At 49.3% G+C, this 27021-nt stretch overlaps 2 protein-coding genes and 2 long non-coding RNA genes across 6 annotated transcripts in view; 2 read left to right on the top strand and 2 right to left on the bottom strand.

Annotated features, from left to right (window-relative positions):
* The first annotated feature begins 7234 nt into the window (after positions 1 to 7234).
* Positions 7235 to 10779, top strand: LOC118581143 (EKC/KEOPS complex subunit Tp53rk). The gene is made up of 2 exons (XM_036183099.1): positions 7235 to 7995; positions 10067 to 10779. Exons 1-2 carry the CDS (start codon positions 7734 to 7736, stop codon positions 10543 to 10545), a joined length of 741 nt encoding a protein of 246 aa, XP_036038992.1. The 5' UTR covers positions 7235 to 7733; the 3' UTR covers positions 10546 to 10779.
* Positions 10780 to 19193: 8414 nt separating this feature from the next.
* LOC118582650 lies at positions 19194 to 21068 on the bottom strand. The gene is made up of 3 exons (XR_004944784.1): positions 21039 to 21068; positions 20651 to 20751; positions 19194 to 19411 (listed from the first exon to the last, which is right to left on the bottom strand). It is a non-coding gene; the product is annotated as an uncharacterized LOC118582650 (long non-coding RNA).
* Positions 21069 to 21131: 63 nt separating this feature from the next.
* Positions 21132 to 23209, bottom strand: LOC118582651. Of its 2 annotated transcripts, none has more exons than XR_004944785.1 (3): positions 23133 to 23209; positions 21922 to 22016; positions 21132 to 21161 (listed from the first exon to the last, which is right to left on the bottom strand). It is a non-coding gene; the product is annotated as an uncharacterized LOC118582651 (long non-coding RNA). The 2 variants fall into 2 exon arrangements; XR_004944786.1 differs by lacking the exon at positions 23133 to 23209 and adding an exon at positions 22978 to 23106.
* A 200-nt stretch (positions 23210 to 23409) lies between these two features.
* Arfgef2 (ADP ribosylation factor guanine nucleotide exchange factor 2) overlaps positions 23410 to 27021 on the top strand; it is an 86333-nt gene continuing 82721 nt past the window's right edge. For both annotated transcript variants that reach the window (XM_036183380.1, XM_036183381.1), the window contains exon 1: positions 23410 to 23730. In XM_036183380.1, the coding sequence (XP_036039273.1) occupies positions 23610 to 23730 (121 nt within the window). In that variant the 5' untranslated portion in view covers positions 23410 to 23609. The remainder of the gene's footprint in view (positions 23731 to 27021) is intronic.

Here is a 27021-nt window from a genome sequence, read left to right on the forward strand (position 1 = left end):
GCTCTTCCAGAAGACCTGAGTTCAATTCCTCACCCCCTTGTCAGGTATCTCTCAGCTACCTGTAACTCCAGTCCAAGGGGGACCTGACATCTCTGGCCACCACAAGCACATGACTAATACGTACATACCATACCCACACAGAGACATACATACATACAAGTAATTGTAAACAGATTTTTCTTTGGGCTGCCAACTCACAAAAAACGACATGGAGACTTGTTATTAATTATGAAAGCTCTGCCTTAGTTTAGGCTTGTTCCTAACTAGTTCTTATAACTTAAATTAACCCATATCTTTTAATCCATGTTCTTTTATGTGGCTCAGTTACCTTTACTCTGTACTCCCATCCTGCTTCCTCCCCGTCTGGCTGGTGACTCTGCCTTCTTCCTCTTTGAGTCCTCTCTGTCCCCAGAAGTCCCTCCTAGCCTCTTCCTGACTGGCCATTGGCCATTCAGCTCTTTATTAAGCCAATCACAGTGACACATCTTCACACAGTGTAAAGGAATATTCCGAAACAAGTAATTAGAAATAATAAGCCGGGTGGTGGTGGTGGCCCATGACCTTAATCCCAGCACTTGGGAGGTAGAGGCAGGTAGATCTCTGTGAGTTCGAGGCCAGACTGGTCTACAGAGCAAGTTCCAGGACAGCCAGGGTTACACAGAGAAACCCTGTCTCAAAAAGAGAGAGAGAGAGAGAGAGAGAGAGAGAAGAAAAAATGAGAGAAAGGACAAAAAGTGACTAGAGGAGAGAATGAAAATACAAATCTGTATTAGTTTTTTCATTGCTTTGACAGAATACCTGACAGAAGCCACTCGTGGGTTTACTTTGTCCCACAGTTTGGGGGTACACTCCATCACAGTGGGCAAGGCAAGGTAGCAAGATCAGCTCTGCGGTGGCAGCTGAGTGTGTGGCAGCCGGTCACAGTACATCCACAGTCAGGAAGCAGGGATGAATGCTGCCACTCAGCTTGCTTTTTCCTCAAGACAGGATCTCCAGCCCAAGCTGACCTCAAACTTTCTGTGTGGCTGAACCTGAACTCTTTTAAAAGAACATTTCAGAGACTTCATGATTTTATTGGTTTTTTGTTTGTTTGTTTGTTTTTGTTTTTGTTTTTGTTTTCTTGGAGCTGAGGATCGAACCCAGGGCCTTGCGCTTGCTAGGCAAGCATTCTATCACTGAGCTAAATCCCCAACCCCGACTTCATGATTTTAAAAAAGACTTATTTTAATTATTTTAAATTATGCATGTGTGCATATGAGTGCAGGTGCTGTAGAGATTAAAAGCAGCAAATCCCCCTGGATTTGGGGTTACAGGCTGTTGTGAGCAGCACAATGTGGCTGCTAGAAACTCAGGTCCTCTGGAAGAACAGTCCATGCTGAGCCATCTCACTAAGTCCTGACTTTGAACTTCTGATCCTTCTCTTCCATGACCACTGGTGCCTTTTATTCCTAGCGAAGTTACCAGAATGCTTGCCACGCCCAGGCACAGAACAGGTGTGGTTGTTATGGTATTGCCACCAAGCTGCCCAGGAAGTAGCACTGCCCCGAGCTTCTCACACAGGCAGTGCAGACTTGTTCATTTAAACAGAATCATGAACGAAGCAAGACTGGCGATTGCGGAATGAAAGTGACCACGGTGAGGATTGATACCAGACGACAGACGCATGGAGGAGGGACCCCGCACTCATTCCATACAGAATGCAGACTCGCTTCTACCCTGCACACACCTCAAACTCTTCATCCGCAAAGCATCCACCCCACAGCATACGCCGCATCGACCCCGCACTCACCCCCACTCCATTATTCACCCGGCACAGACCACAAACTCAGCATCCACTCGCACAGAGGGCAGACCTCTCATCAAGCCTATACAAACTGTAGACCTAACATCCAGCCCACACACTTCTCAGACCCCCAGCATCCTCCTGTTGCTGCTCGCCGCCATCTTCCTTAACCTGGCTTCCAACACCGACTCCGTAGAGGCGGGCAGGAGTCGGGTGGGGTGAGGTGAGGTGAGAACAGGATTAGTAGTCCCGCGGCCACGCCCAGAACTACGAGTCCCAGAGGGCCGAGCGCGCAGAAGGGGGCGTGGCCACAGGGCCTGCGCGTCTCCTGACCTCCCACGAGCTAGATCGTCCGTCCTCTGTTAGCTTTCGGGAGTGCTAGTCTCCATCCTGGAATTCCTGACATCCATGGAGTGTTCACTGTGCGCCAAGCACCGGCCCTCAAGACTAGCAGCTGAGGGGGCGTCATCCTTACTTTTCAGAGGAGCAAACTGAGGCCCGAAGTCAGGAGCCCTGCTAAGTAATTGGTTGAAAGGGTTTTAGGTCACAAGGTGTTCTGTCCCCAGATGTGGTCTCTCAAATACCCTGATTTAAGCCAGAGTACAGCTCGCCGTACAGTGGGAGAACTGGGAGACACTATCTTAACCAAGTGCGGCTTGAACTTAAGTGTCACCAAAAGTGGCTCCAGCTGTCCCATGTCTCCTGATAGGATGCGGCGCAGATCAGAAGGAGTGTTCTTGCCAAAAAAAAGTAGTATCTCAGCTGTAACAAAAGAGTCACACAGGAGGGCAGTGGTGCCGCATGCCTTTAATCCCAGCCCTCGGGAGGCAGAGGCTGGCGGATCTCTGTGAGTTCGAGGCCAGCTTGGTCTCCAAAGCGAGTTCCAGGAAAGGCACAAAGCTACACAGAGAAACCCTTTCTCGAAAAAACAGAAACAAAAACCAAAAAAACAAAGTCACACAAGAGCCTGCCAGGAGCAACATGGTAGAGAAAGTTTGGTGGTATCTCAGTAACCACCATTCCAGCCCGTCAAACCTGAGGAGCAGAAAGATGGCACCAGAGCCTAAATCTGGAAGGAATTTAACAACTTTATAGGGCCAAATCCGGTGGGTACATACACAGAAAGATTGCCAAAGCTGCTGGTTTAATGTGCAGAAACAATGGCACAGACTCATTTGAACAGAAGAGTTCAAGGGGGCTGGGGAGATGGCTCGGTGGACACTTGCTGCTCCAGCATGAGGACCTGAATCCTGAGCCCCCTCACCACATAAAGAGCAGGCACAGAGGAGCGCTGGGGGATAGGAGTGGGCACAAATGAAGCAATCCTTGGCACGCACTCACTAGCCAAAATGGCAAGCTCCAGCTTCACTGAGAAAGTCTATCTCAAAAAAGCAAAGTGGAAGGGGCTGGAGAGATTGTAAGCCCCTTGAGCCACACAGGAGTGGCCAGGCTCCTCTCCCAGGACCTCTTAACTGCCAGCTTCCACCCACAGAACACTCTAACTGCCCTAACTGCAGAGACTGCCCCCACCCTACTGCGTAAAAAGCCCAGTCTCTGGATATGAAATCTCACCAATCTCCACCCTGGAAAGCTCCACCCTGAAGAGTTCCACCCCCTTCCCAAGAAACTCTAAATAAGCCCTGTATCCTGTTCAGTTTGCTGCTGTTTCTCACCTGAGCAGAGGCAGCCATCCTCCTGGGTTTTTCTCTCACAATAAATCTCATGTGAGGTTTGTTGTGTGGTGTGATTTTGTGGCATTCTTTGGCTCCCAGCTGCAAAGATACCTTTCCATCCAAGCTGTAATGTTTACCGAGATGGCTTTGTGATTAAGAGTACTTGTTATTCTTGCAAAGGTCCAGGGCTTGATTCCCAGCATCCACATGTTGGCTCACAATAGTCCATAGCTCCAATTACAGGGTATTTACATTGTTTTTAAACCTCCACTGGTAACCAGGCACACATGAGGCACACAGTGATACATTTACCAAAATACTCATAAAATACATCTAAAAAATTTTTTTTCAAGACAAACAGGTCTGTCTCTCTGTATGTCCCTGGTTGTCCTGGAACTTGCTCTGTAGGCCAGACTAGCCTTGAAATTCACAGAGATCTACCTGCCTCTGCCTCCCAAGTGCTGAGACTAAAGGCATGTGCTACCACCACCCAGGTCAAAATATAATTTTCAGAAACATTTGTGTGAAAAAGCAAATTCATCTAAAAAGCAGTCTTTAAGCAATTAGTTTGGATCTAAGTGACAAATAGCCCTAAAACCACCACCACCACCACAACAAAGGAAACAGGGTCCCAGAGCCTCCAGAAAGGGACAGCACTGTCAGCAGCTTGACCTCTCCCCAGAGAGGTTCACTCCATATCTGATCTCCAGAACTGTGAGAAGTGAACATCTGCTGTGGGATAATGTCTGCTCTGGCATCACCAGTTACTTCAAAGAGGATGATGGGCATCAAAGAAACTCCATATGGAGTTTGTTTTCTTTTTTTAATATTAATTTAGTATTTTTTATTATGTATAGTGTTCTGCCTGCATGTATGCCTGCAGGCCAGAAGAGGGCACCAGATCTCATTACAGATGGCTGTGAGCCACCATGTGGTTGCTGGGAATTGAACTCACGACCTCTGGAAGAGCAGCCAATGTTCTTAACCTCTGAGTCATCTCTCCAGTCCAGAGTTTGTTTTCTTTATGTCAAAGCTAGCCATGTGGGCAAAGAAAGTGCCCTTCCCTTGACTGCTGACGTATGTGTCCAAGCAGGACACAAAAGAAAGTGACTGCAGAACTTTGCCAAGACAAGGTGGGATAGTCCTTCAAAAATCCTGCTTCACAGACAAGTCTTTCAGATATGCTAGGCCTGTAGGCCCAAAATGGATGTTCCAGTGTTGCAGAGGAACTTTGGGTGACTGACCAGGGAGCCCGATGTCCATGTCATTAGGTAGCATTATATCTTTCTGGAGTCTTTGATGGAATTAAAGACTAGATAGTTACAGTTTTCTTTAGTTATAATAAAAGATAAAATAGCTACAAAACTTTAGACTCACCAAGATAAGATAGATAATTATTTTCTCTAATTTTGTCAAATGCAAATGGAGTGGATATTGTTACTATAATTCTTACTTGATAATTGTCTTTGTTTTACTATATTAAGGTTCAAACCTTCATTTTTTAAAAATATTCCCATTTATTATGTATACAGTATTCTGCCTTCATGCTAGGAAAGGGCACCAGATCTCATTATAGATGGTGTGAGCCATCGTGTGGATGCTAGGAATTGAACTCAGGACCTCTGGAAGAGCAGCCAGTGCTCTTAACCTCTGAGCCATCTCTCCAGCCCTCAAATCTTCATTTTTAATTAAACAAAAAGGGGGGAAAGCTGTGGAATAATGCTTCTGTACACTGCAAAGATTTGTCACTTGAATTTGTTCAATAAAATGCTGATTGGCCAGTAGCCAGGCAGGAAGTATAGGCAGGGCAAACAAGCTAAGAATGCTGGGAAGAGGAAGGGCAGAGTCAGGAGTTGCCAGCCAGACGCAGAGGAAGCAAGACGAGAATGCCAGACTGAGAAAAGGTGCTAATCCATGTGCCTAAACATAGATAAGAATTCTGGGTTAATTTAAGTGTAAGAGCTAGTCAGTGATAAGCCTGAGCTAATGGCCAAGCAGTTATAATACAAGCTTCCATGTGGAAATTTGGGAAATGGCTGCTGGGTATTTGGGAGTTGTTGGTGGGACAGAAACTTCGGCCTACAAACATCTAAGCCACTGAGTGCTCAGGGGCTTGGATGGCCACCGTAGGAAAGTGAGACGGGGTCACCCTCTGCTGAGGGGTGCAGATAGCAGGTGCCAGCTGCTCCTCAGGTGTCCCCTTGGCGGGGGGAGCTGGCAGTGAAGAGGGAGAATTTGAGCAGCATCTGGATATAAAAGTTCAAATGGGCTGGGCAGTGGTGGCGCACGCCTGTAATCCCAGCACTCGGGAGGCAGAGGCAGGTGAATCTCTGTGAGTTTGAGGCCAGCCTGGTCTACAAAGTGAGTCCAGGACAGGCTCCAAAGCTACAGAGAAACCCTGTCTCAAAAAACAAAACAACAACAACAAAAAAGTTCAAATGACCTTACATGAACCCCCATGTGGCTGTGTCTCACATAATTTCCCCTGGTGTTTAAGGGCATCATTTGTTGCTGCTGCAGTGATAAAAATTAAAAATGCCCTGCCCTGTGCATCACTGTACCAGCAGTACTAGGCACCTTGGCCCAGCTCTCTTGGTGCAGAGTTCAGTGCTGAGAGACATTCTGTCCCTGCTCTGCAGAGAATGGGGGCATGGGGGTGAAGGAAGGGTCTACAAGAGATGCAGGAGTTCCCTTCAGGGCCTCATGGGCTGAATTAAGATTTAGGCACTCTATCCTCAGCATAGTATCAAGTCGTTGAAAATTTGATTCGGGTTTAAAGAGCTAAACCCAGTCTGACTTAGCAAGCTTGGCTGTGTCAGCGCCTTTGCCCTGTGGATTCCTAAGGCAAGGAAGGGTTCAAATGGTTTTGGTCACCATAGCAATGGCTGTGGGGACACAAACAATTATGATAATGAAGCTACACATTTGAGCACTGGGGGATAGAGAGGGAACCGGTTCTGGGTGAGCTTTGCTGGAAAGCATCCTGCCCACACAAAGGGTCTGATGTGTGAAAAGGGTCCTGTCATGAATATGAACGAAACCCAGGGACCACAGAGCCAGGATGCTGGTGTCATAGCAACCCCGGGTCTAAAGGGCTTCTCTTCTGTATTTTCAACAGGCCCCCAAGCAGCGTGAGGCAGGGGTAGGGAGGTCAGAGGCCATGTGAAGAGAGCCCTGTCAGCCTCTTCTTTAATTCTGGTAAGTCCTGGCCCCAACATAACCAGGCATTCTGAAGATGAGGAAATCACTCAGAAGGATGGTGCTGGCTGCTGGCACGCTGATGCCAGGCACCAGTGGCATCTGGGTAGAGGGCTCCACCTAGCTCCTTCCTCCCTGTGAGCACTGCATCTCGGATGGTGAGGTATCCCGGCAGTAGGGAGCCAAGGAATACCACTAAGTCACCACCGTAAGCGCAGCGGCTTACAGTCCCGCTCCAGGGAAAGGTTTCCCCAATGTAACAACCCTCTTCCAGCAGGGGAGGGTTTCCCCAGTGAAGATGTCACAGCTCTGCTCAGGTCGGGTGAAGTGTGACAACTCTGCTCTGCTAGGGGAAGGTTTCCCCTGTGGAAATGTTAAAGTTCTGCTTCACTCAGCTCCGGCTCCGCAGAAAGCTGTAACAGCTGGGCTTCACGCAAGCGGAAGTGGGCGGGGTGGGGGCGGGAGGAGCTTTCCAGTGTGGTTTAGGATTGGTGGACTTTTTGTGCTCCGGGGGCTCAGGGATTGGTGGCATTCCATGCTCAGGGATGGGGGTGGGGGGCGCAGAGGCATTGGTATGATTTCAATCCCTGTCCCCAAATCAGGGTCGGAGTATTTTTTTCTTGGCCCTTTTCACTCCACTCCTACCTGGCTTAAAAAGCATGTTTCCATTGACTAAAGTGGGAAAACCATGAGCTCGAAGCTAACTTGAGTTACACAGGGAGACCCCGTCTCCAAAAAAGAAAGGAAGGAAAGGGAAGGGAGGAAGGGAAGGAGAGAGAAAGGGAAGGTAAGGAGAGGAAAGCAAAGTGCCCTAATGGAGACGGCTCTCAAAGCCTGAGCGTCGCCAACAGGCTTTCCGGAGAAAGCCGAAAGTTGCCGAGCGCTCACGGAGATAGACGAAGAACTGCGGGAAGGGTCAAGACGCGCGTCCCGAGAGCCCGAGCTCAGGACAGTCGCCAGGCGGAACCGCTCAGGGAGGGCGGAAGTGGGGGGCGGGACGGTGTCGTGTGGCGGAAGAGGCCCGAGGATTTCCGAAGCGAGCGGAAGCGGCGCTGCCGGGGTCGGGACTAGCCGGAGGCATGGCCGGGGCGTCCTCGGAGCCCGAGGCGGAGGCTGAGGCGCTGGCCGCGGCGCGCGAGCGGAGCCGCCTCTTCCTGAGCGGCCTGGAGCTGGTGCAGCAGGGCGCCGAGGCGCGCGTCTTCCGCGGCCGCTTCCAGGGCCGCGCGGCCGTGGTGAAGCACCGCTTCCCCAAGAGCTACCGGCACCCGGCGCTGGAGGCGCGGCTCGGCCGGCGGAGGACGGTGCAGGAGGCGCGCGCGCTGCTCCGCTGCCGCCGCGCGGGTGAGACGGACGGGACGGGACGGGGCCCCGAGGCCGGGGAGACCGGACGGGACGGGGCCCCGAGGCCGGGGAGACCGGACGGGACGGGGCCCCGAGGCCGGGGAGACCGGACGGGACGGGACCGGGCTCCGAGGTCCGGGACCGAGGACCAGACGTCAGTGTTTAAGGACTCACGGCGTCGCACGGGACACCGTTCCGTTCCGTTTGTTGTTTGGCAGCTGTCTTTGCTCAGCGCCCAGAGCCTCACTTTCCCTATTTCTGCCGTGTTCGCTTGCCGTAGTCCTCTCTCCATTTCGTAGTTTTAAGCACCGGGTGTCCTGACAGGCGCGTGTCTGGAGCCAGGCTCGCCGGATTCAGATTTTACCCGTGCTGCCTCCCGCGTGGCCCTTTAGTGAGTTGTCTTGCCTTAATTTCCTCGTCTGTAATGGGAAATCATAGTCGAGGTCGCATCTCAGGGATGTTATGACTATTAGAGAAGGCCTAGATGTTACGCTTGTATGTTGACATGGCATTCAGTAAACGTCAGACTTCATTAAATCGTTTCTTTATTGTTTGTTTTGGTTTTTTTTTTTTCCGAGACAGGTTCTCTTTGTAGCCCTGGCTGTCCTGGACCTCACTGCGTAGCCTAGGCTCAAGCTCAAAAGAGATCTGCCTGCCTCTGCTTCCCAAGTGCTGGGATGAAAGGCGTGAGCCACCACGTCTGGCTGTTTCTTTTTTCTTTAAAACACCATTTGCTCCCCCACGGAAAAGGCTTTGTCCTCTAGAGAGACTGAGGCACAAAGAGGGGAAATTTCAAAGTTCCACAGCCAATCAAGTGTCTCAGCTTTGTAGCTCAGAACTGTGGGTCTCTCACTTTTACACTTGTGCGATTTTCTCCGTAGTGGTTGTGCCCGTGTGGAGAGACCCCCAAGCAAGACCACCACAGAGCCAATATCTGATGCAAGTACAAAGGGGGTTATTAAAACAAGCAAGCCCGGGCTTGGTCCATGTCCATCACACTGGCTAGCCAGGTGAAGGAGGATAACCCTGAGCTCTTGAAGGGTTTTTAAAGGGAAAAACTGCAAGCTAGGGGGTACAAGCCTTTGCATTTCAGGGCATACTTCAGGAACATTTAGTCAAGAGAAGAACTACAGAAGACAAAATACAGTTGGAGACTCTCCCTGTACTATTGGAGACTTTGGTGGATTAAGCCTTTGTTTTAGCTATTTCTTGTCCAGCAGCCTACCCACCCTGAGGCAGGGGGGTGGGTGGGTTGCCCTGACCGGAGTCTTAGCTGGGCATCTGAGCTTGGTTCAGCTTCTATCTTAGTACTGCTAGAAATGAAGTTTTCTTTAAAATGGCGTTTGTCTTGCTCTCTCATTTGATAGGTGCCAGGAGACTGGGGAAGCTCCGCAGTGAAAAGCCAGTACTTTTCTGCCCTAGCAGAGACAATGGAGTTATAAAGTAGTGTTCATATTTTCCGTCTCACCTTCTTTTATAAGTTTTATCAGATGCAGATGGTGGCTACCATCATTGACAGGTCTCCAGTTTCTAGGAAAGAGTCCTGAACGAGGTTGACATTCAGGAGAGACTCCTGGAGTTATTGGAGCTTTTATTACCACATCACAGTAGTGGAAACTGAGACAGAGAAGCTAATGGAACCTTAATTTCACAACTAATGAAGAGGGAGCTGGGATTTGAACCCACCGTTCTGGAAAAAAGATGAGTCTGTAAGATGACATGCTACTTAGCCTCCTGCTTGTCAGGAAGAAGCTGTCAGACTGGAGGATGCTGCCCTTCTGGCTTCTTGATTCATTTGGTTTTTTGTAGCAATGAATTCTGGTCCTAAGGTGGCTTGAGAAAGGAAGGAGCAAGCTTTGACACTTGCAGACATACATACCCTGGGCTGCTCTCAGGTCATAGTCCTGCAGGGTTTGAGCAGGGCAAGCTTCTGGTTAAGATAGCATTTCCACAGCATTCCTACACCTGTTCCAGAGTAAGCAGATTTAGATGGAAAAACTGCCCCACCCCCTGCAGGTAACTCTGCCTTCCTAAAGAAGGCACTCACTGACCACGTGTGTGTTCGTTACAGGGATAGCTGCTCCGGTTGTCTTTTTCGTGGACTATGCTTCTAACTGCTTATATATGGAAGAAATTGAAGACTCGGTGACTGTTCGCGATTATATTCAGTCCACTATGGAGACTGAGAAAGACCCCCAGTGCCTCATGGGCTTGGCCAGGAGAATCGGGCAGGTTCTGGCTCGAATGCACGATGAAGACCTCATTCACGGGGACCTCACCACCTCCAACATGCTCCTGAAACGGCCTCTGGAGCAGCTGCACATTGTGCTCATCGACTTCGGCCTGAGTTTCGTTTCGGGACTGCCGGAAGATAAAGGCGTCGACCTCTATGTCCTAGAGAAGGCCTTCCTCAGCACCCACCCCCACACCGAGGCTGTGTTTGAAGCCTTTCTGAAGAGCTACGGTGCTTCCTCCAAGAAGTCCAGTCCAGTGCTGAAGAAGTTAGATGAGGTGCGCCTGAGAGGGAGAAAGCGGTCCATGGTCGGGTAGCCGTGAAGACTGTCTCACGGGGAGAACGCTGTGGACGAGGCTGGACCGCAGGCTGTGGGGTTAAGTGGCCTGTGATAGTGCTGTGCCACCGTCACAGAACTGGGTGAGTAGCCCAGGCTGGCCATGAATTCATGGCAACCTTCCTGCCTCAGCTTGCTGGGATTGGAGATTATAAACCACCATACCTGGTTTTCCACTGATTCTGTAAGAAATGAAACATCATCTATGACTATATTTTTATGTCTTTCATATTTATTTTGTGTGTGCGTGTGTGTGTGTGTGTGTGTGTGTGTGTGTGTGTGTGTGTGTGTGTAGGTCCGAGAATGACTTTTGGGAGTCAGGTCTCTGGTTCTACAATGTGGATTCTGGGGATTGAATCCAGCTAATCAGACTTGGCTCCAAAATCCTGTCCGCATTGAGCCGTCTCACTGACTCCCTAAACAATTTTTGTATCAGTGGGCCGATGGGGATGGGATGGGGTGGTGGCAGCTCCTGGAGTATATATCCTCTTGTCTGCCAGAGCAGTCAGTGCTCTTAACTGCTGAGCCATCTCTCCAGCCTCCTAAAGAAATATATATTTTTAAAAAATATTTCTTGTTACATGTGTGTATGTGTCCATGGGTATATGTGTACACCGAAGAGGGTGCCCGAACCACTGGAGCCCGGGTTACTATCTGGTGTGAGCTGTCCGATGTGGGTGCTGAGACACACACTCTGAATCACAGAGTCCTCTATCCAGCCTGTCTATAAACATTTTAGCCAATACCAATGTCCCTGTTTTCCTCAATGGGAAATTAAAGGATTACACAGTTGAGGTCTACAAAAATGTAGCTCGTGGGTTTTTTTTTTCCCCCAGAGTATCATGAAGTTGGAAAACCAACAAAAGAACATCTTCATGGACGACAGTTTATTGAGAGTGGGGGCGAGGTGGATGACACCCCGGTTCTAAGGAATCTGAGAGTAGGAAACAGTTCTTGCTCTCAGCCCTTTTAGGTTGACAGGATAAAAAGCCAGGATAGCTAGGCGGTAGTGGCACACGCCTGTAATCCCAGGCAGAGGCAAGCGGATCTCTGTGAGTTCGAGGCCAGCCTGGTCTCCAAAGTGAGTTCCAGGAAAGGCGCAAAGCTACACAGAGAAACCCTGTCTCAAAAAACCATAAAATAAATAAATAAATAAATAAAGCCAGAATAACTGCTTTCATGAAGGCATGGAGAGAACAGGAGCCAGTTCTGTGTGGGGCGTTGGTAGTTGGTACTCTCACAAGGTGAGCAGCTGCTTGGAGACGGGCTGGGGAGGCCGACACTGCTTAGGACAGTGCTCATCTGAGTCCGAGTGCCCTTCAGAAGCCAGCTTCTCCTGTGTCCCGACTAGGAGACTGCTTACACCCATATCATTTTCTCTTGTGTTTGAGACAGGGTTTCTCTGTATGTAACAGCTCTGGCTGTCCTGGAACTCACTCTGTAGACCAGGCTCACCTTGAACTCACAGAAATCTGCCTGCCTCTGCCTCCCAAATGCTAGGATTAAAGGTGTGAGCTCATTTTCTTAAGAAACTGTCCTCCCTTCCTATTCTACACTGTGCAGGGGCAGCTCCTGCAGCCCTGGAGAAGTGCTACCAAGACAAACAAACAAAAACCACATCACGACACTCCTGGCTTTGTGATGTCTGAAATACCTACACTGAACATGTCCTTAGTGCAAATGGCACACACAATTACAACACAGCTGAGATGGATGATGGGGTGGCCAGATGGGATGACTCAGTGACAGATGGAAAGATGGATGATGAGAACAGACGTGTGGTGTAATATTTTGTGACCTAACAACTAAAGCTTGCCTGAAGATCAGAGTGCAGAACTTAGCCACTAGTTAGCCATAGTGGCCAAGTGTGGCACACACTTTTAATTGTAGCACTTGGGAGGCAGAGGCAGATGGATCTATAGAGAAACCCTGTCTCAAACAAACAAAAAATCAGTCTTAATAACAGCCAGGCAGTGGTGGCACACACCTTTGATCCCAGCACTCAGGAGATAGAGACAGGAAGTGGGAGGAGACAGGAGCTCAGGGCCCCTTTCAGCCCAGGATTTCGTAGAGGTAAGAACTAGTGGCTGGCTGCTCTGCTTTTCTTTATTTTTCAGCATTTACCCTGGTATCTGGCTTCGGGTTTTTATTAACAAGATTCGTGCTATAGACATACCCTTACTTTGAAGAAATCCTCAAGTTCTACCCCAGTAATGCTTCTGCTTTGAGCCTGTTCTGAACTCTGGTAGGCGTGGAGGGGTATGTTTGTACATTAAAATACGGTGCTGGGTTGATGTCTCGGCCATAAACAGCAAGTACTGCTCTTGCAGAGAACCTTAGTTCCCAGCTCCCACATTGAGTAGCTCACGACCTCCTGTGTCCCCCAACTCCAGCGGATCTTTTGGGGGGTGGTGTTGTTCAAGATGGTTTTTCTGTGTAGCCCTGGTTGTCCTGAAACTCACTGTAGACCAGGCTGGCCTCAAACTTGCAGAGATCTGTCTGTCTCTGCCTTCTGAGTGCTAGGATTAAAGGTGTGCACCACCACTGCCTGGCTTAAAATATTAAAAAAAAAAAAAAAAAAAAAAAAAAGAAGAAGAAGAAAAAAAAATGCCTCGAAAAAACAAAACAGTGGGGAAGGCAGCTAAGCAAAGATACAGGAACAGGCACCCAAGAAGGCAGGCTGGCCAGCCTGGCAGGAGAATAAGGAGTCTGTGTGTGCTGGGGAGGGAGCAGACAGGCTCCTGGAAAATCAGACACACCCAGCTACCAGCCCTCAGTACTGGCTGCCTTGCTATGTGGAGACCTTACTCAGGAAAGCAGAAGGTAGGGAATTCCACTGGGGGGCAACTCTGCTACTGATCAACTCCAAGAGAAAGAAAAGAAAATAAAAAGGTGCTGGATTCTGTGTAGCATGAATCTTAAAAGGACTTATTAATAAGATCAAAACTGAGGCCAGTTATTGGGGTGAATGCTGGATGATCAGAGAAGCAGAACAAGCCATAGCCACCTCACCTTGCCAGTTTCTCAGCTGATCCTGTTTCCTCAGACTGGAAGCCTCTGAGTCCTCACCCAAATGAATCTCAGCTGAACTGTGCTGCTCGAAGCCTAAAAGCTTAACCAGCCAAATGCTTCTAGTTTCTGGTCCTCACACTTTATATGCCTTTCTGCTTTCTGCACCCACTCCCTGGGATTAAAGGCGTGTGTCACCATGCCTGGCTGTTTCCAATGTGGCCTTGAACTCACAGAGATCCAGAGGGATTTCTGCCTCTGGAATGCTAGGATTAAAGAGGTGAGTGCCACCATTTTCTAGCCTCTGTATCTAGTGGCTGTTCTGTTCTTTGGCCCCAGACAAGTTTACTAGGGTGCACAATATTTTTGGGAACACAATACCACCACAATTCTGTCTCTTAAGCAAGCTGAGATACTCCTCAGAGTCAGCCTAGCTTTCCAAAATGCCAGAGATCCAGGTGCAGGTCATTTCTTATTCAAACCATAACCCATATTAACAAAATGTACTTGTTTGTCTGGAACTCATGCTTATGTATTTAGTCGTCTCAAGAGGAGAGAGGGGCAAAAGCTATGAATACTTCTCTTGTTAACAGCTTTAACTGTCTAGCAAGCAGGTTAAAGTAGGAACTAGGGTTCATTTTAGCTCAGAGGTAGAGAGGATGCAGTTCATGGTGGGAAGGCACAGTAGTGAGCTCTAGGCTGTAGTTAGAGTTTTCCTGCCTGGCCCAGTCAGGACAAATCTCTCTTACCCGCCAGTCCCATAGTCGCTCAGACCCAACCAAGAAAGCACACAGAAACTTATATTGCTTACAAACTGTATGGCCATGGCAGGCTGCTTGTTATCTACCTTTTCTATCTTAAATTAACCCATTTCTGTTAGTCTATACTTTGCCACATGGCTTGTGGCTTACCAGTGTCTTTATATGTTGCTTTTCATGGCGTCGGCTGGCAGTGTCTCTCTCCAGCCTTCTACTTCCCAGAATTCTCTTCTCTCTTTTCCCACCTATACTTCCTGCCTGGCCACTGGCCAATCAGAACTTTATTTACACAGAGCGATATCCACAGCACTAGGCTTTTGTAGATGGAAGCAGAAAGATGGAGTGGCATTCAGCTTGCTTTCTCCTTCACATATAATTGGGATGGTACCACCAACATTTGGGTGGGTCTTCTAACCTTCCTAGAAATGTCCTCACACTCAGGGGTGTGTCTCCTGGTGATTCCAAATCTAGTCAAGTTGGCAGTGAACGTTGACGATCAGGAACAAAGAACAAGGGAGAGATGGACAAACAGCCATGTGATCACAGACAGCATGTAGTAGGAAAAGGCAGACCGGAGAAGAGCCAGGGACGACTGACCAGGACTGGGAGAGGGGAGGAGAGTGGAAGAAAGTGATCTGTCCAGGGCTGAATCAAGGAAAACAGCCACAGTGCTCCCCTAGTCCAGCAAGAGCAAAGAGGCCGGCCGTTGTCTCCACACAGTCAAGTCCCATCTGGCACTGGAGGAAGGGAAGTGTCCAAATAAAAACGTGCTGAAGGGCCAGTGAGATGGCTTCAGCAGATAAAGAGGCTGCCGCCAAGCCTGATGACCCGAGTCACCAGGACAGCCAGCCTGGCTGTTACACAGAGAAACTCTGTCTCAAAAGAAAAACAAACAAATAAAAAACCCACCTCAGTTCTGTTTCCATCCCCTCTGGGAATTCACCCTCCCAAGAGAAGTGCCCATAATGCCTCAAATTTCCAATCCACAGGAGCTATAAGGTGATAAATGCCTCATTGTTTTGTTTTCTTTTCTTTTTATTTTTTTGGGTCAGTGTCTTGCTCTGTAGCCCAGGGTGGTCTCAAACTTGTCCCAGTCCTCCTGCCTCAGCCTCCCCAGAGTACTAGAGTTATAGATGTGAACTACCATGTCTGGTTTTGTTTTAGTTATTCTTTCTGAAACTCACTATGCAGGACATCAAACGTACAGAGATTTGCCTGCCTCAGCCTCCTGAGTGCTAGGATTAAAAGTGTGTACCAGATATCCAGTTATCATTACTATTAATTTTTTTGTCTTGTTTTTCAAGACAGGATTTCTCTATATAGTCTTGGCTATCCTGGAACTCACTCTGTAGACCAGGATGGCCTGAAACTCGAAGATATCCGTCTGCCTCTGCCTCCCCAGTGCTAGGATTAAAGGTGTGTGTGTCACCACCACCCAGCTATTACTATGAACTTTTAATTTGACCAAGTTGCCCAAGCTAGCCTTGAACTCACTCTCCTTCTGCCTGGTCTCTGAGTAGCTGACATCACAGATGTGCACCACCACTCCATCCTTGATGCATAATTTTAAACCATTAGTTACTCAGATCATTTGTTGTATAGCAATAGATAATTTACAGGAGCTAGACACCATCTTTTTAAATTAAGTGCATTGCAAGTAAGACAGTTGTCAGGGTAATGTGGAAGCAGATGATGAGGAGGGGCTTCAGATGGAATAGGAGAAGCCTCCTGTTGGTGACACTGAACTGAGAATGGAAAGGCAGCAAGGGACCAATGGCATGCTTACAATCTCAGTAAATAGTACACACCTCATTTCCTAACCAAAAGCCTCCAGGAACTATTTTGAATAGAAACTTATAGATAATAGCATCTTTTTTTTTTTTTTTTTTTGGTTTTTCGAAACAGGGTTTCTCTGTGTAGCTTTGCACCTATCCTGGAACTCACTGTGTAGACCAGGCTGGCCTCGAACTCACGGAGATCCTCCTGCCTCTGCCTCCCGAGTGCTGGGATTAAAGGTGTGCGCCACCACCACCCAGCGATAATAGCATCTTTTTACACTTGTAGTTTTAATACATCATAATGGCCTTAAAAAGATGAGCCAAAAGAAAGCAGTATAACTTACTAATTTTATTTCAATAGATAAACAGGCACGATTACACTAGACAACAGGCTGAAGCTGCCACCCGCAGGCGGCATCCTCTAGCCCTACCCGCTGGAGCTGCAGCTACAGCCCCACCAGTCCTGCACCAGTCACTAGCAGGAGTGGCCGTGCCCAGGGTTTCAGGTACTTTTCTTAATAAAGTCTCTGAGAAGAAGCAGCGGAAGGGAGGAAGCATTTGTTCCGCCCACAACATGAGAAGGGCTATGGTCCATCATGCTGGAGCAGGCTTGGCAGCATGAGCATCATGTCCATCATAGTCCACAAGCAGAGAGCAGGTAGAAAGGGCAGCCAGTTTATAAAACCTCAAGGCCCAGCCGGTGGGCACACACCTTTAATCCCAGCACTGGGGAGGCAGAGGCAGCCGGATCTCTGTGAGTTCCAGGCCAGCCTGGTCTACAGAGTGTGTTCCAGGACAGCTGTCATACCCTACTTCCTTCAGCAAAGCTCCACCTTACAGACTGCCCAGCCTTCTGACGGAAATGTCACCACTTGGAGCATATGATCATGATTATTGTTCTTTCAGACACAACGGGTAGTAAGCACTATTTGGTGAGATGTTCCCTTGACTTACGAGAGTTGTATTTCTGGAAAACTTTATGATATTAAAACTCTACAACTGGGGGCTGGAGAGATGGCTCAGGGGTTAAGAGCACTGGCTGCTCTTCTAGAGGACCTGGATTCAATTCCCAACACCCACATGGCAGCTCATGACTGTCCGTAATTCCAACTCCAGGAGACTCAACAACCTCATACAGATATACATGCAGGCAGAACACCAATGCACATAAAATAAAAATAGATAAATCATTAAAAAAAAACAACAACTCTACAACTGGAAGTAGTGGGACACATTTGGGAAGTGTAGGCAGGAGAATCAGGAGTTCAAAGTCATCCTCAGCTACATACAGAGTTCAAGGCTAATCTGGGTTACATGTGACCTTGTCTCTAGGAGGTAGGGCGAAAGGACCCAAGCTATGCAAAACATAGTGTGTACTTCTATGCAAAGTAGTCTTAGTTCCTAGGTCCTGTCCCTGTTAATACACTTCTCAACTCCAAGACTGTCCAGCCACATGGCATACATGTAATCCTGCTCTGTGGGCTGACCTAGATCTGGACGGTATAATTCCAGCATCCCCACCATCCCTACTGTAACAGTAATAGTATTTCCTCAACAGAATTGCAAAATGCCAGCTGTGACCCAGGACTGCAGCCCCAGCTACTCAGGAAGCTGAGACAGGACATTGCAACTTCAGGCCCACCTTGAGTTCAAGGAGTAAGTAACTTGATGAGAACCTGTCTCAAAATAAAATGTAAAATGAAGACTGAGGGCACAGCTCAGTGATATATCACTGGCCAAGCACATATATGACCCTGGGTTCACTCCCCACTACTCCACGCCCAAATTTTGAAGCACCTCCAGGGAACTTCTTGGCCTTCACAGGGAAGCACTGATTGAGAGGCACAAGATCCCAGAAGCCAAACTCTTTTGTTTTGTTTTGTTTCTCTGTGTAGCCTTGGCTATCCTGGAACTCATTCTGTAGACCAGGCTGGCCTCAAACTCAGAGAGCTGCCTGCCTGCTGCGCCTTCCCAGTGCTGGGATAAAAGGGGGTGCGTTGCCACAGCCCATCTAAGCCAAACTCTTAAAGGGACATGAAGGAGCCTAGAGCAGCCTACCACCCCGGAGAAGGAGAGAAAGATGGAGATGAGGTCTGAGTGCTTGGAGGGCCTGTGCCAGCTTGTCCCCAAAGAACACTACTGAGTTGAGCCACCTCTGGATTGTAAGTGGAGGAGCAGCATGGTCTTCCCAGTGCAGGGCAGGTCATATCGTGCATAAACAGGAGAAAGGAGACCAAGGCATGACAGAGGCAAGGTTCCTTTACTGTGACTCAAGCCTGGGGAAACCAGAGGTGTCCAGTCACCTTCCTGACAAAGGAACTGCGGGCTTGATTGATTTTCTGGAGGGAGCAGGTTAAAGTTTGGCAATTGTCCATTCATTGTTCATGTTCTCTTAGGGCTGGAATGTGACTCCACTAATAGACTACTTGCCTAGCATGCATGAAACTCTGGACTTGAGCTCCAGAACTACATAGACAGGGCACAATAGCATATGCCTGTGATCCCAGCATTGGAGAGGAAGAGGCAAGAGGATCAGAAGTTCAAGGCCAACCTGAGCTACGTGAGACCCTGTCTCAAGGATAAAGAAAGAGAGATGTTCTTGTCCACAAACATCTTGGCTTGGTGCTGTGGGCTGAGTTCTCAGGAAGTGCTCTGTTGCTCTCCTAACTGTCAACTCAGCTATGGTTGAGTCCGGGCCTTCAACAAGACTGAAGGACTAGGGGTGTTTGATTTGTCAAGGGTGAAACAAAAGGAACACATACTGGCTCAGTGGACATTAGGTCAAATCTGCTCTGGATTGTTGTCTTGGATAAACATTTCCCAACTGAAGTGTAATACTAATTAGTCTTATCAATAAAAACCAGGAGTCAAATATTGGAGGAATAACCTGAAAGATCAGGGAAGCAAACGAGCAGCCACTAGTGACTTCTTACCTCTCCAGGTCCTCAGACTGAAATGGGCTGAGATCCTGTCTCCACCTGCCTTATATTCCTGTCTTCACCCCCTGAGTTCTGGGATTAAAGGTGTGAGTCACCATCACCTGGCCTCTATGGTTAACTAGTGGCTAGCTGTACCCTCTGATCTTCAGGCAAGCTTTATTTGTCAGAACACAAACAAAATATCACACAACATTCAACCTATCAACTGAGTAGAGAGTCTGGCCCAAAGGTTGAGATAGTTAAGGGGACAGATATGGTTTGAAGATGGAGTTTTTTCAGAGTTTTGTTCCATCTCAGATGCCCATCAGGTCCTGCAGCTCTAGTGAAGAGTCACCACTGTAGCAAAAGTGGCCTTTGAGTGTCTGCAAAAGTAACAGGCAACTGTTACCATAAGACACACATCAGCAGTGTCATCTGCAAGGAAGCTACTGGGAGGCTTATAATTGCTCACTTTCTGAACTCCCAAATGTGGTATTGTGTTCCCCAAAATATTGTGCACCCTAATAAATTTATCTGGGGTCAGAGGACAGACAGCCACTAGATACAGAGCCAAAAATGGTGGCTAGGAAATGGGTCAGAGCAAGCCATAGCAGAAGCTGGGTGGTGGTGGCGGCGGCGGCGCACGCCTTTAATCCCAGCACTTGGGAGGCAGAGCTAGGCCGATCTCTGTGTGTTCAAGGATGCAGCCAGCATGGAGACACACGCCTTTAATCCCAGGGAGTGACGGTAGAAAGAGAAAGATATATAAGGCATGAAGACCAGAAACTAGAAGCATTTGGCTGGTTAAGCTTTTAGCTTTAGAGCAGCACAGTTCAGCTGAGAGCCATTGGGATGAGGACACAGAAGTTTGCAGTGTGAGGAAACAAGACCAGCTGAGAAACTAGCGAGGCGAGGAAACTGTGGCTTGTTCTGCTTCTCTGATCTTCCAGCATTCACCCCAATAACTGGCCTCAGGTTTGATATCATTAATAAGACCTGTTAAGATTCCTGCTACACCCAAATTAATGTCATTTAGGTCAACTAACAAGTGTTTTTTGCCTTGAGAGCTTGTGTGCTTCCTTGGCTGATCTGGGGGCTTCAAAGGGCATTATATGGAACAAGGTTCCCCCTTGGTAACAGTCCCTTGCCTTTGCTTGTTGTTTGCACGGCCAGCTTGAGTCCCACTAATTTCAGCTTGGCTTGGTGTTGGGGATCCTGCTTTGTAAATGGCCCATGACGCTGCCCTGTGTTTTGTCAAAGCTGTTGAAAGCATCTTTCAACAGTCAGCAGTTAAGGAAGTTGAGCCTGTTTGCCTTTTGTTCCCTTGCAGCAAGCCCTAAGTGTCTCAGTCTGGCCTCCCTGCAGGATCTGCAGTTCAAAACATCACTTGGCTGACCGGCACTGCACTCTGAGATTTTCACACATTCATGCATTTGTTCGTTCATGTATTCATTCATTCATTCATTCAAGGCATAAGGATCAACCGATTCCAGTGATTGGTCGCTGTGTAACAAGCACCCCCAAGCTATCATGACTTAACGTGTTTGTTGTTTCCCTCTGGTAAATGGTTTTCTAAGCAACTCTGCTGGTCTCACTAGAGTGCCTCATGCTGCTGTATTCACCTGCTGAAGACAGGTTGGCTGAGGGCTGCCTACAGCCGGGAGAAACGACTTCTCTCTATGTCTTCTGTGCTCTGGGACTCTTCTGATAATCATGCAGCACCCTGCAAAAGAAGGTATGGGCCAAGCCTCCCTGTGCCCAGCCTCACACCCTGCCACTTTGTTAGTCAGGACAGTCATGAGGGTAGCCCTGGCTCGGGGGCATGGAGAAACAGGCTGCTTCCTGGTCACATTGAACAGTGGAATTTCCAGTCTTGCAGTGTCCCACCTGGCTTTGGACCAGACCTCCCGGGACAGAGCCCAGCAAACTGACAAACACAAAAGGTCCGCCAATGCTATTAGAAACATCAGCTAGGGCTGGAGAGATGGCTCAGTGGTTAAGAGCACTCACCGACTGCTCTTCCAAAGGTCCCGAGTTCAATTCCCAGCAACCACATGGTGGCTCACAACCATCTGTAATGAGATCTGGTGCCCTCTTCTGGCATGCAGCCAGAACAGTGTATACATAATAAATCTAGGAAAAAAAGAAAAAGAAACTTCAACTAGGGAGACACAGATAACAGGGATGTTTAAGCTGAGCATTTGAACATGGTGGCATGGGACAGTCCCAAAATTACCATGAGGAATAACTGCTTGTGAGCTGAAGCATCAAGATTGCCCTGTGGGGAGGCAGGGGGTGGGGCATCAGTACTGTCAAGACATCAGCACTGCAGAGCCATGGAGTGGAAGCTGCCCTGGCGTCAGGGCCTCTGTCTTCCACTCATGTACAGGCCATGCTACACTGGCCACCTGAGTCAGTTTCTTCCCCTGTCAAAGGCCTCAAAGGCCCCTATCTTGCCCTCCATACTGTGAGAACTTGAGGGTGATGAAAACTGAACAGGAAAAAGGGGGAGTCCTTCTTGGCAGCACCAACATAGTCGGGCACTTAGAAAGCAGATGTTCAGGTGTGGTGGCATATTCCTACAATACCAGCTCAGGAGGGGACATTGAGTTCATGGTCAAGGCCAGCCTGGGATACATAGTGAGACATGTATCAAAACAAACAGACAAAAAACCAAAACCAACCCAGCAAGTAAACAAAAACTCCATAACCAAGGTGATTGTGATGCTGTATGCCCATCATCCAGCACTTGCAGCACAGAAGGACTTCTGTAAATATGTACAGAGACTCTAAAACGAGTTTCAGGCTAGCCAAGACTACAAAGTAAGACCCTGTGTAAAAACAAAAACAAAACAATCAGACAAACAAAAACCAAGCTGAAGCCCCGAATTACCCAGCCAGGAGCTGTCTCCCTTGTGGCAACAGGACTGTGTGGATGTGGTAAGGCTGGTCCAGGACTGGAGTGACTTGTTGACAGGGATGCAAATCCTGGAGGGTTGGGACACTATGAATATACCTTGAGACTTTCCCTCCCCGCTCCCCTCCCCTCCCCACTCCTCTGCCCTCTTCCCCCCCCCCCCCCCCCCCCGCCCCTCTGCCCTCTTCCCCCCTCCCCTCCCCACTCCTCTGCCCTCTTCCCCCCTCCCCTCCCCGCCCCTCTGCCCTCTTCCCCCTCCCCTCCCCGCCCCTCTGCCCTCTTCCCTCTCCCCTCCTGCCCCTCTGCCCTCTTCCCCCTCCCCCCCCCGCCCCTCTGCCCTCTTCCCCCCTCCCCTCCCCGCCCCTCTGCCCTCTCCCCCCTCCCCTCCTGCCCCTCTGCCCTCTTCCCCCTCCCCTCCCCGCCCCTCTGCCCTCTTCCCCCTCCCCTCCCCGCTCCCCTCCCCTCCCCGCCCCTCTGCCCTCTTCCCCCCCCCCTCCCCGCTCCCCTCCCCGCTCCCCTCCCCTCCCCGCCCCTCTGCCCTCTTCCCCCTCCCCGCCCCTCTGCCCTCTTCCCCCTGCCCTCCCCTCCCCGCCCCTCTGCCCTCTTCCCCCCTCCCACCCCTCTGCCCTCTTCCCCCCCTCCCCGCCCCTCTGCCCTCTTCCCCCTGCCCTCCCCGCCCCTCTTCCCCCTCCCCTCCCCGCCCCTTTCTTTCCCTCCTGTCTGCCGGCACATTCTCTCCGGATCTCCTCTCCTCCTCCATCGGTCTCCTCTAGTGCCATCTTTCTCCACTTTCTCTCCCTGCCTCCTTTTCTGTTCCTCTCGGTTCTGCTCCGTCCCTCTCTTCCGGCCTCCTCTCGTACCCTCCCCTCCTGGCTTCATCCTCAGCCCTGGCTCTCACTTCCCTGAATCTCCTCTTTCCTCCCACGTTTCCTCACCATCTTCCTATCCTCAGTCTCCTGGCTCCTTTCTCTTCACGTGCCTACTCTGTCACCTCTCGTTCCTTCCCTCCCCTTTGCCTTCTCCCTTGCTTACCGTCACTCTCGCTAATTCCTTTTCACCACTCTTTACCCCTTCTCTTCCTCTTTTCTCAGTTCATCTGTCCCATGCTGCTCCTCGCCTCTTCCACCACCTGCCATCTGCTCCTTCCCTCCTCTCCCTCAGGGCTGCCCACCTCTCCAGCCTCTCACCTCCTTTTTCTTCCCCCTCCTAGTCTTCGCCTGTGGCCATCACCCCCCTACCTGGCCCTCCTATCCCCTTGGACATGCCCCCATCCCAAGGTCCCGCATCCACGCAGCCCAACCTGTGTAGGCCCCGCCCCAACCCACAGACCACGCCCCACCACAGCTCCGCCCCTGCAGGCCCCCGCTCTCACCGCGCCCCCACAAGGTCCCGCCCTCGTCCTGGCCCCGCCCCCGGTCTGGTCCCCGCCCTTGGGGTCACAGGGTCGACCGACCGACGCACGGCAGACGTAGCGGCACCACCAGTCACGTGGTCACGTGACGCGCTCCAACATGGCGGCGCCGTGGGGCCGGGGCGTCTCTTCCTGACAGGGCGGCGCGCACGGACGCGGCCGGTGCCGTCCCGGACGCCTGACCCCTCAGCCTCGCTCTCCTGCTCGCTCGCGCCGCCGGCTCGCGGGGCTGCCGCCCCCGCCGGCCGGGGCCATGCAGGAAAGCCAGACCAAGAGCATGTTCGTGTCCCGGGCCCTGGAGAAGATCCTAGCTGACAAGGAGGTGAAGCGGCCCCAGCACTCCCAGCTGCGTAGGGCCTGCCAGGTGGCGCTCGGTGAGTGAGCCGCCCCGGCCTGGCCCGCGCCGGCCTCCCCGCGCCGGCCGTTACCCCCCGGGTCCCCGGGCCTCCTGGCCTCTGCTTCCCCCAACCCGAATCCCATTCTCCCGGCTCCTTCCGCATCCTGCCCCCGGGGGAGCTGCTGCTGAGGTGGCCGAGACTGGCCCAAGGTCACCCAGCTACTTGGTGACAGCCGGAGCTGGTTCTCCAGCCTCCTTGCCTAGGGCCTTGCCACGACTTCTTGTCCCGTTTCCTGGTTCCTCCCCTCAACCATCTCTGGTCTTTAGAAGCCTTTGCTCTTTAAGTTTTTCCTTTACCTGAACGGTTCTGGTTGGGATTCTCCCACGTGAGCGAGCAGAGCAGGTGACAGAGCTGCCTAGTTGCTGAGGAACCCCGGAGGCTTGGTTTGAAAATGTCCCACTGGAGAACACTTGGGCTCTGAGAGCTCTTCACCTCGAAGGCATGTAGCGTGATCTGTGTTCCAGGCATTGGACAGTGTGCAAGACATCTACTCAAATTTTAGGGCGGGTCCCAAAAATAAAGGTTCTGCCCAGCAAAGATACTTGTCTGATTTGTTCAATACGGTATCCTGTGCACCCATGACAGTGCTTGGCATACAGTAGTTACTCGGTAAATATTTGCTTGTTGAATGGATCCATGGGTTATGGAAAGAGGGACGTCTCTAGCTTCTAACTAGGTAAAAGCTTGGTAGTTGACACCAACATCAGTCTCCTAGCTTTTAGGTACTTATCAAGTGCCAGTGTCCCAGGCACTGAGGACATGGCCATGAAGGAGAAATGGAGTCCTTGCTTACTCCTGTAGATCTTATATGCTGGTAGAGCAGACCAAACAATACTAATAAATACTGTTGTGAGGATAAAAGAGTAAAAAGTGATGCAGAGGATCTGAGGTCGGCTTTAGGTCGGATAGTTAGGAAAGTAGTCCTTCCTGAGAACATGACGTTAGAGCCCAGTTCTGAAAGGCAAGATGTGTCTACTATGTGGAGTTTCAAGAGGAAAAGGTTGTGTGTGTGTGTGTGTGTGTGAAGCACCAGAACATTTGACCAAATCTGTCAAATCTGTCTTCCTCCTAATTCACCACCCTAATGCCTATGCAATTCCATGTTGGGATCCTTTTTTTTTTTGAGACCGGGTTTCTCCGTGTAACAGCCTTTGCTGTCCTGAAACTCACTTTGTAGCCCAGGCTAGTCTCCAACTCACAGATATCCGCCTGCTTCTGCCTCCTGAGTGCTGGGATTAAAGGTATACACGGTCACCACCTGGTCCCCTGTTGGGATCTTTTTAAAGGGACGGTTTTCCTAACAAATTGAATAAGTAGAAAGGCAGCTTTTCTGTTACAGTCACATTTCTCCATTTGGTACAAGGAGAGAGTTTACTTGAGACCTCAGAATGGACTTATGAGCTTTGCACTTCCCTGTGGAAGGTCCAGGCCTTGTGTAGGAAGCATTTGAGAGCCCTGTAGGGCCATAAAGTATTGTTGGTAGGAGGTGCCGGCTGCCTGTGTAATCCAGAAGCAGCTAATCTTATGAAATTCGGGGTCTGTGGAAGGAATTTACTGAGGCCTAAAGTTTTAAAGCTTTTCTATTTTGAAAACCAGGGCTGAGAGTTGGGTTTTGTTTTATCAGGAATGTAGGGTAAGCATTAGAAAAGCAGCTTGAGTTAGGCATGAGCTGCAGGTCGAAACTGCCTGGACTCCATTCTTGCCATAGTTTTAATTATTATTCAAAAATTTTAACCATCAAATATCACATTGCTAGGGACCTACTGATAAAATTATCCGGTGACTATATCACTGATAGATTATTAGATATTCTTGGATCGTGGTTTTTTTTAGAAGTTTAGAGTTTTGCAACTCAGTTCGTAGAAATGCACATTTGAATTATTATACAACTGTGTGTCCATGTGTGGGCATGCATACATGCCTGTACACTACATACACACATGTATGTAAGAAATGGCCTCAACAGGAAGTAACTTGAAGGTTATGTGAAATTGGAGGGATAGCTCATTGTTACCAGGGATTAGGGAGCTCACACAGGCCTGGTTTAAGGGGAGCATCATTTAAGAGAATAGCCGTGTATATAGTTAGTGAAAAGACTTGCTTTTATTTCTGAACTCTGTAAAAACATCACAGAGTACGTGGTGTTCCTTCACTCTGTATCTCCAGGCCTTGTCTTGGGTCTAAGTAATCCCATTTAAGAAGAAAAATATGTTCAGCATGAGTGTGAGGACCAGCTCCCCAGAACACACGTACAGACAAGCCAGAAAAGTGTGGTGGCTGCCTATAGCACAAGCACTTGGGAGGCAGAGCTAGAGGGTGCTTGGGGCAAGCTGGTTAGCTAGCTAGCTGAACTGGAAAGCTCTGGTTCAGTGGGAGACACTGCCTGGTTCAGTGGAGAGTGATCAAGAAAGACATCCAACCTCAGCTTTGGGCCTCCTAGCACACAGGTGTAGACACACATGTACACATGAGTACACATGTGACTATGCATACCATGAATGTGTACCACATATATGCACAAAAAAAGGGGAAGAAATAAGGAAAAAAGGCTGAAGCGAGGAAGTGGGTAAAACGTATAATGTGTTTTATTTATTATTTATTTTTTAAAGCAGGATTTTTTTCTCTTGCTTTGTTTTTTTTCTAATGATTTATTTTTACCTTATATGCATTGATGTTTTGTTTATTTATATATCTGTGTGAGGGTGTTGGATCCCTTAGAACTGGAGTTAAAGAACAGACAGTTGCCGGCGGTGGTGGCACACACCTTTAATCCCAGCACTTGGGAGGCAGAGCCCAGTGGATCTCTGTGAGTTCAAGGCCAGCCTGGGCTACAGAGTGAGATCCAGAAAAGGTGCAGATCTACACAGAGAAACCCTGTCTCAAAAAAACAAAAACAAAAAACAAAAAAAAAAAGTTGTGAGCCACCATGTAGACTTATCTCTCTAAATATCAGTGCATAGATAGATGGTGGTGTCCTTCTAACTTTATCAGGAGAAAGAGTATTCTTCACCCAAGGACATTGTTGCTATCGCCCCTTCAATGAAGCCTGGATTTGCATTAATCTCCATTTTCAACCCTCGGTTAGGGAATTTGATTCCATACTTAAAACCTTCCTTTTATAATTGTCTTACTTAAGGCCCATCTTTCTCAATGGCGTCTCTTTATATTGTATGGAGTTTGGAAACTTGACCAAAAAAAATAAAAAATCTTAAGTGTTTTTAAATTAAATATGGAAAGATTTGTCTACAGTTTAACTAGATCATCCTA

This window comes from Onychomys torridus, chromosome 4 (genome assembly GCF_903995425.1).
Source record: "Onychomys torridus chromosome 4, mOncTor1.1, whole genome shotgun sequence".
Classification (NCBI taxonomy): Eukaryota; Metazoa; Chordata; class Mammalia; order Rodentia; family Cricetidae; genus Onychomys; species Onychomys torridus.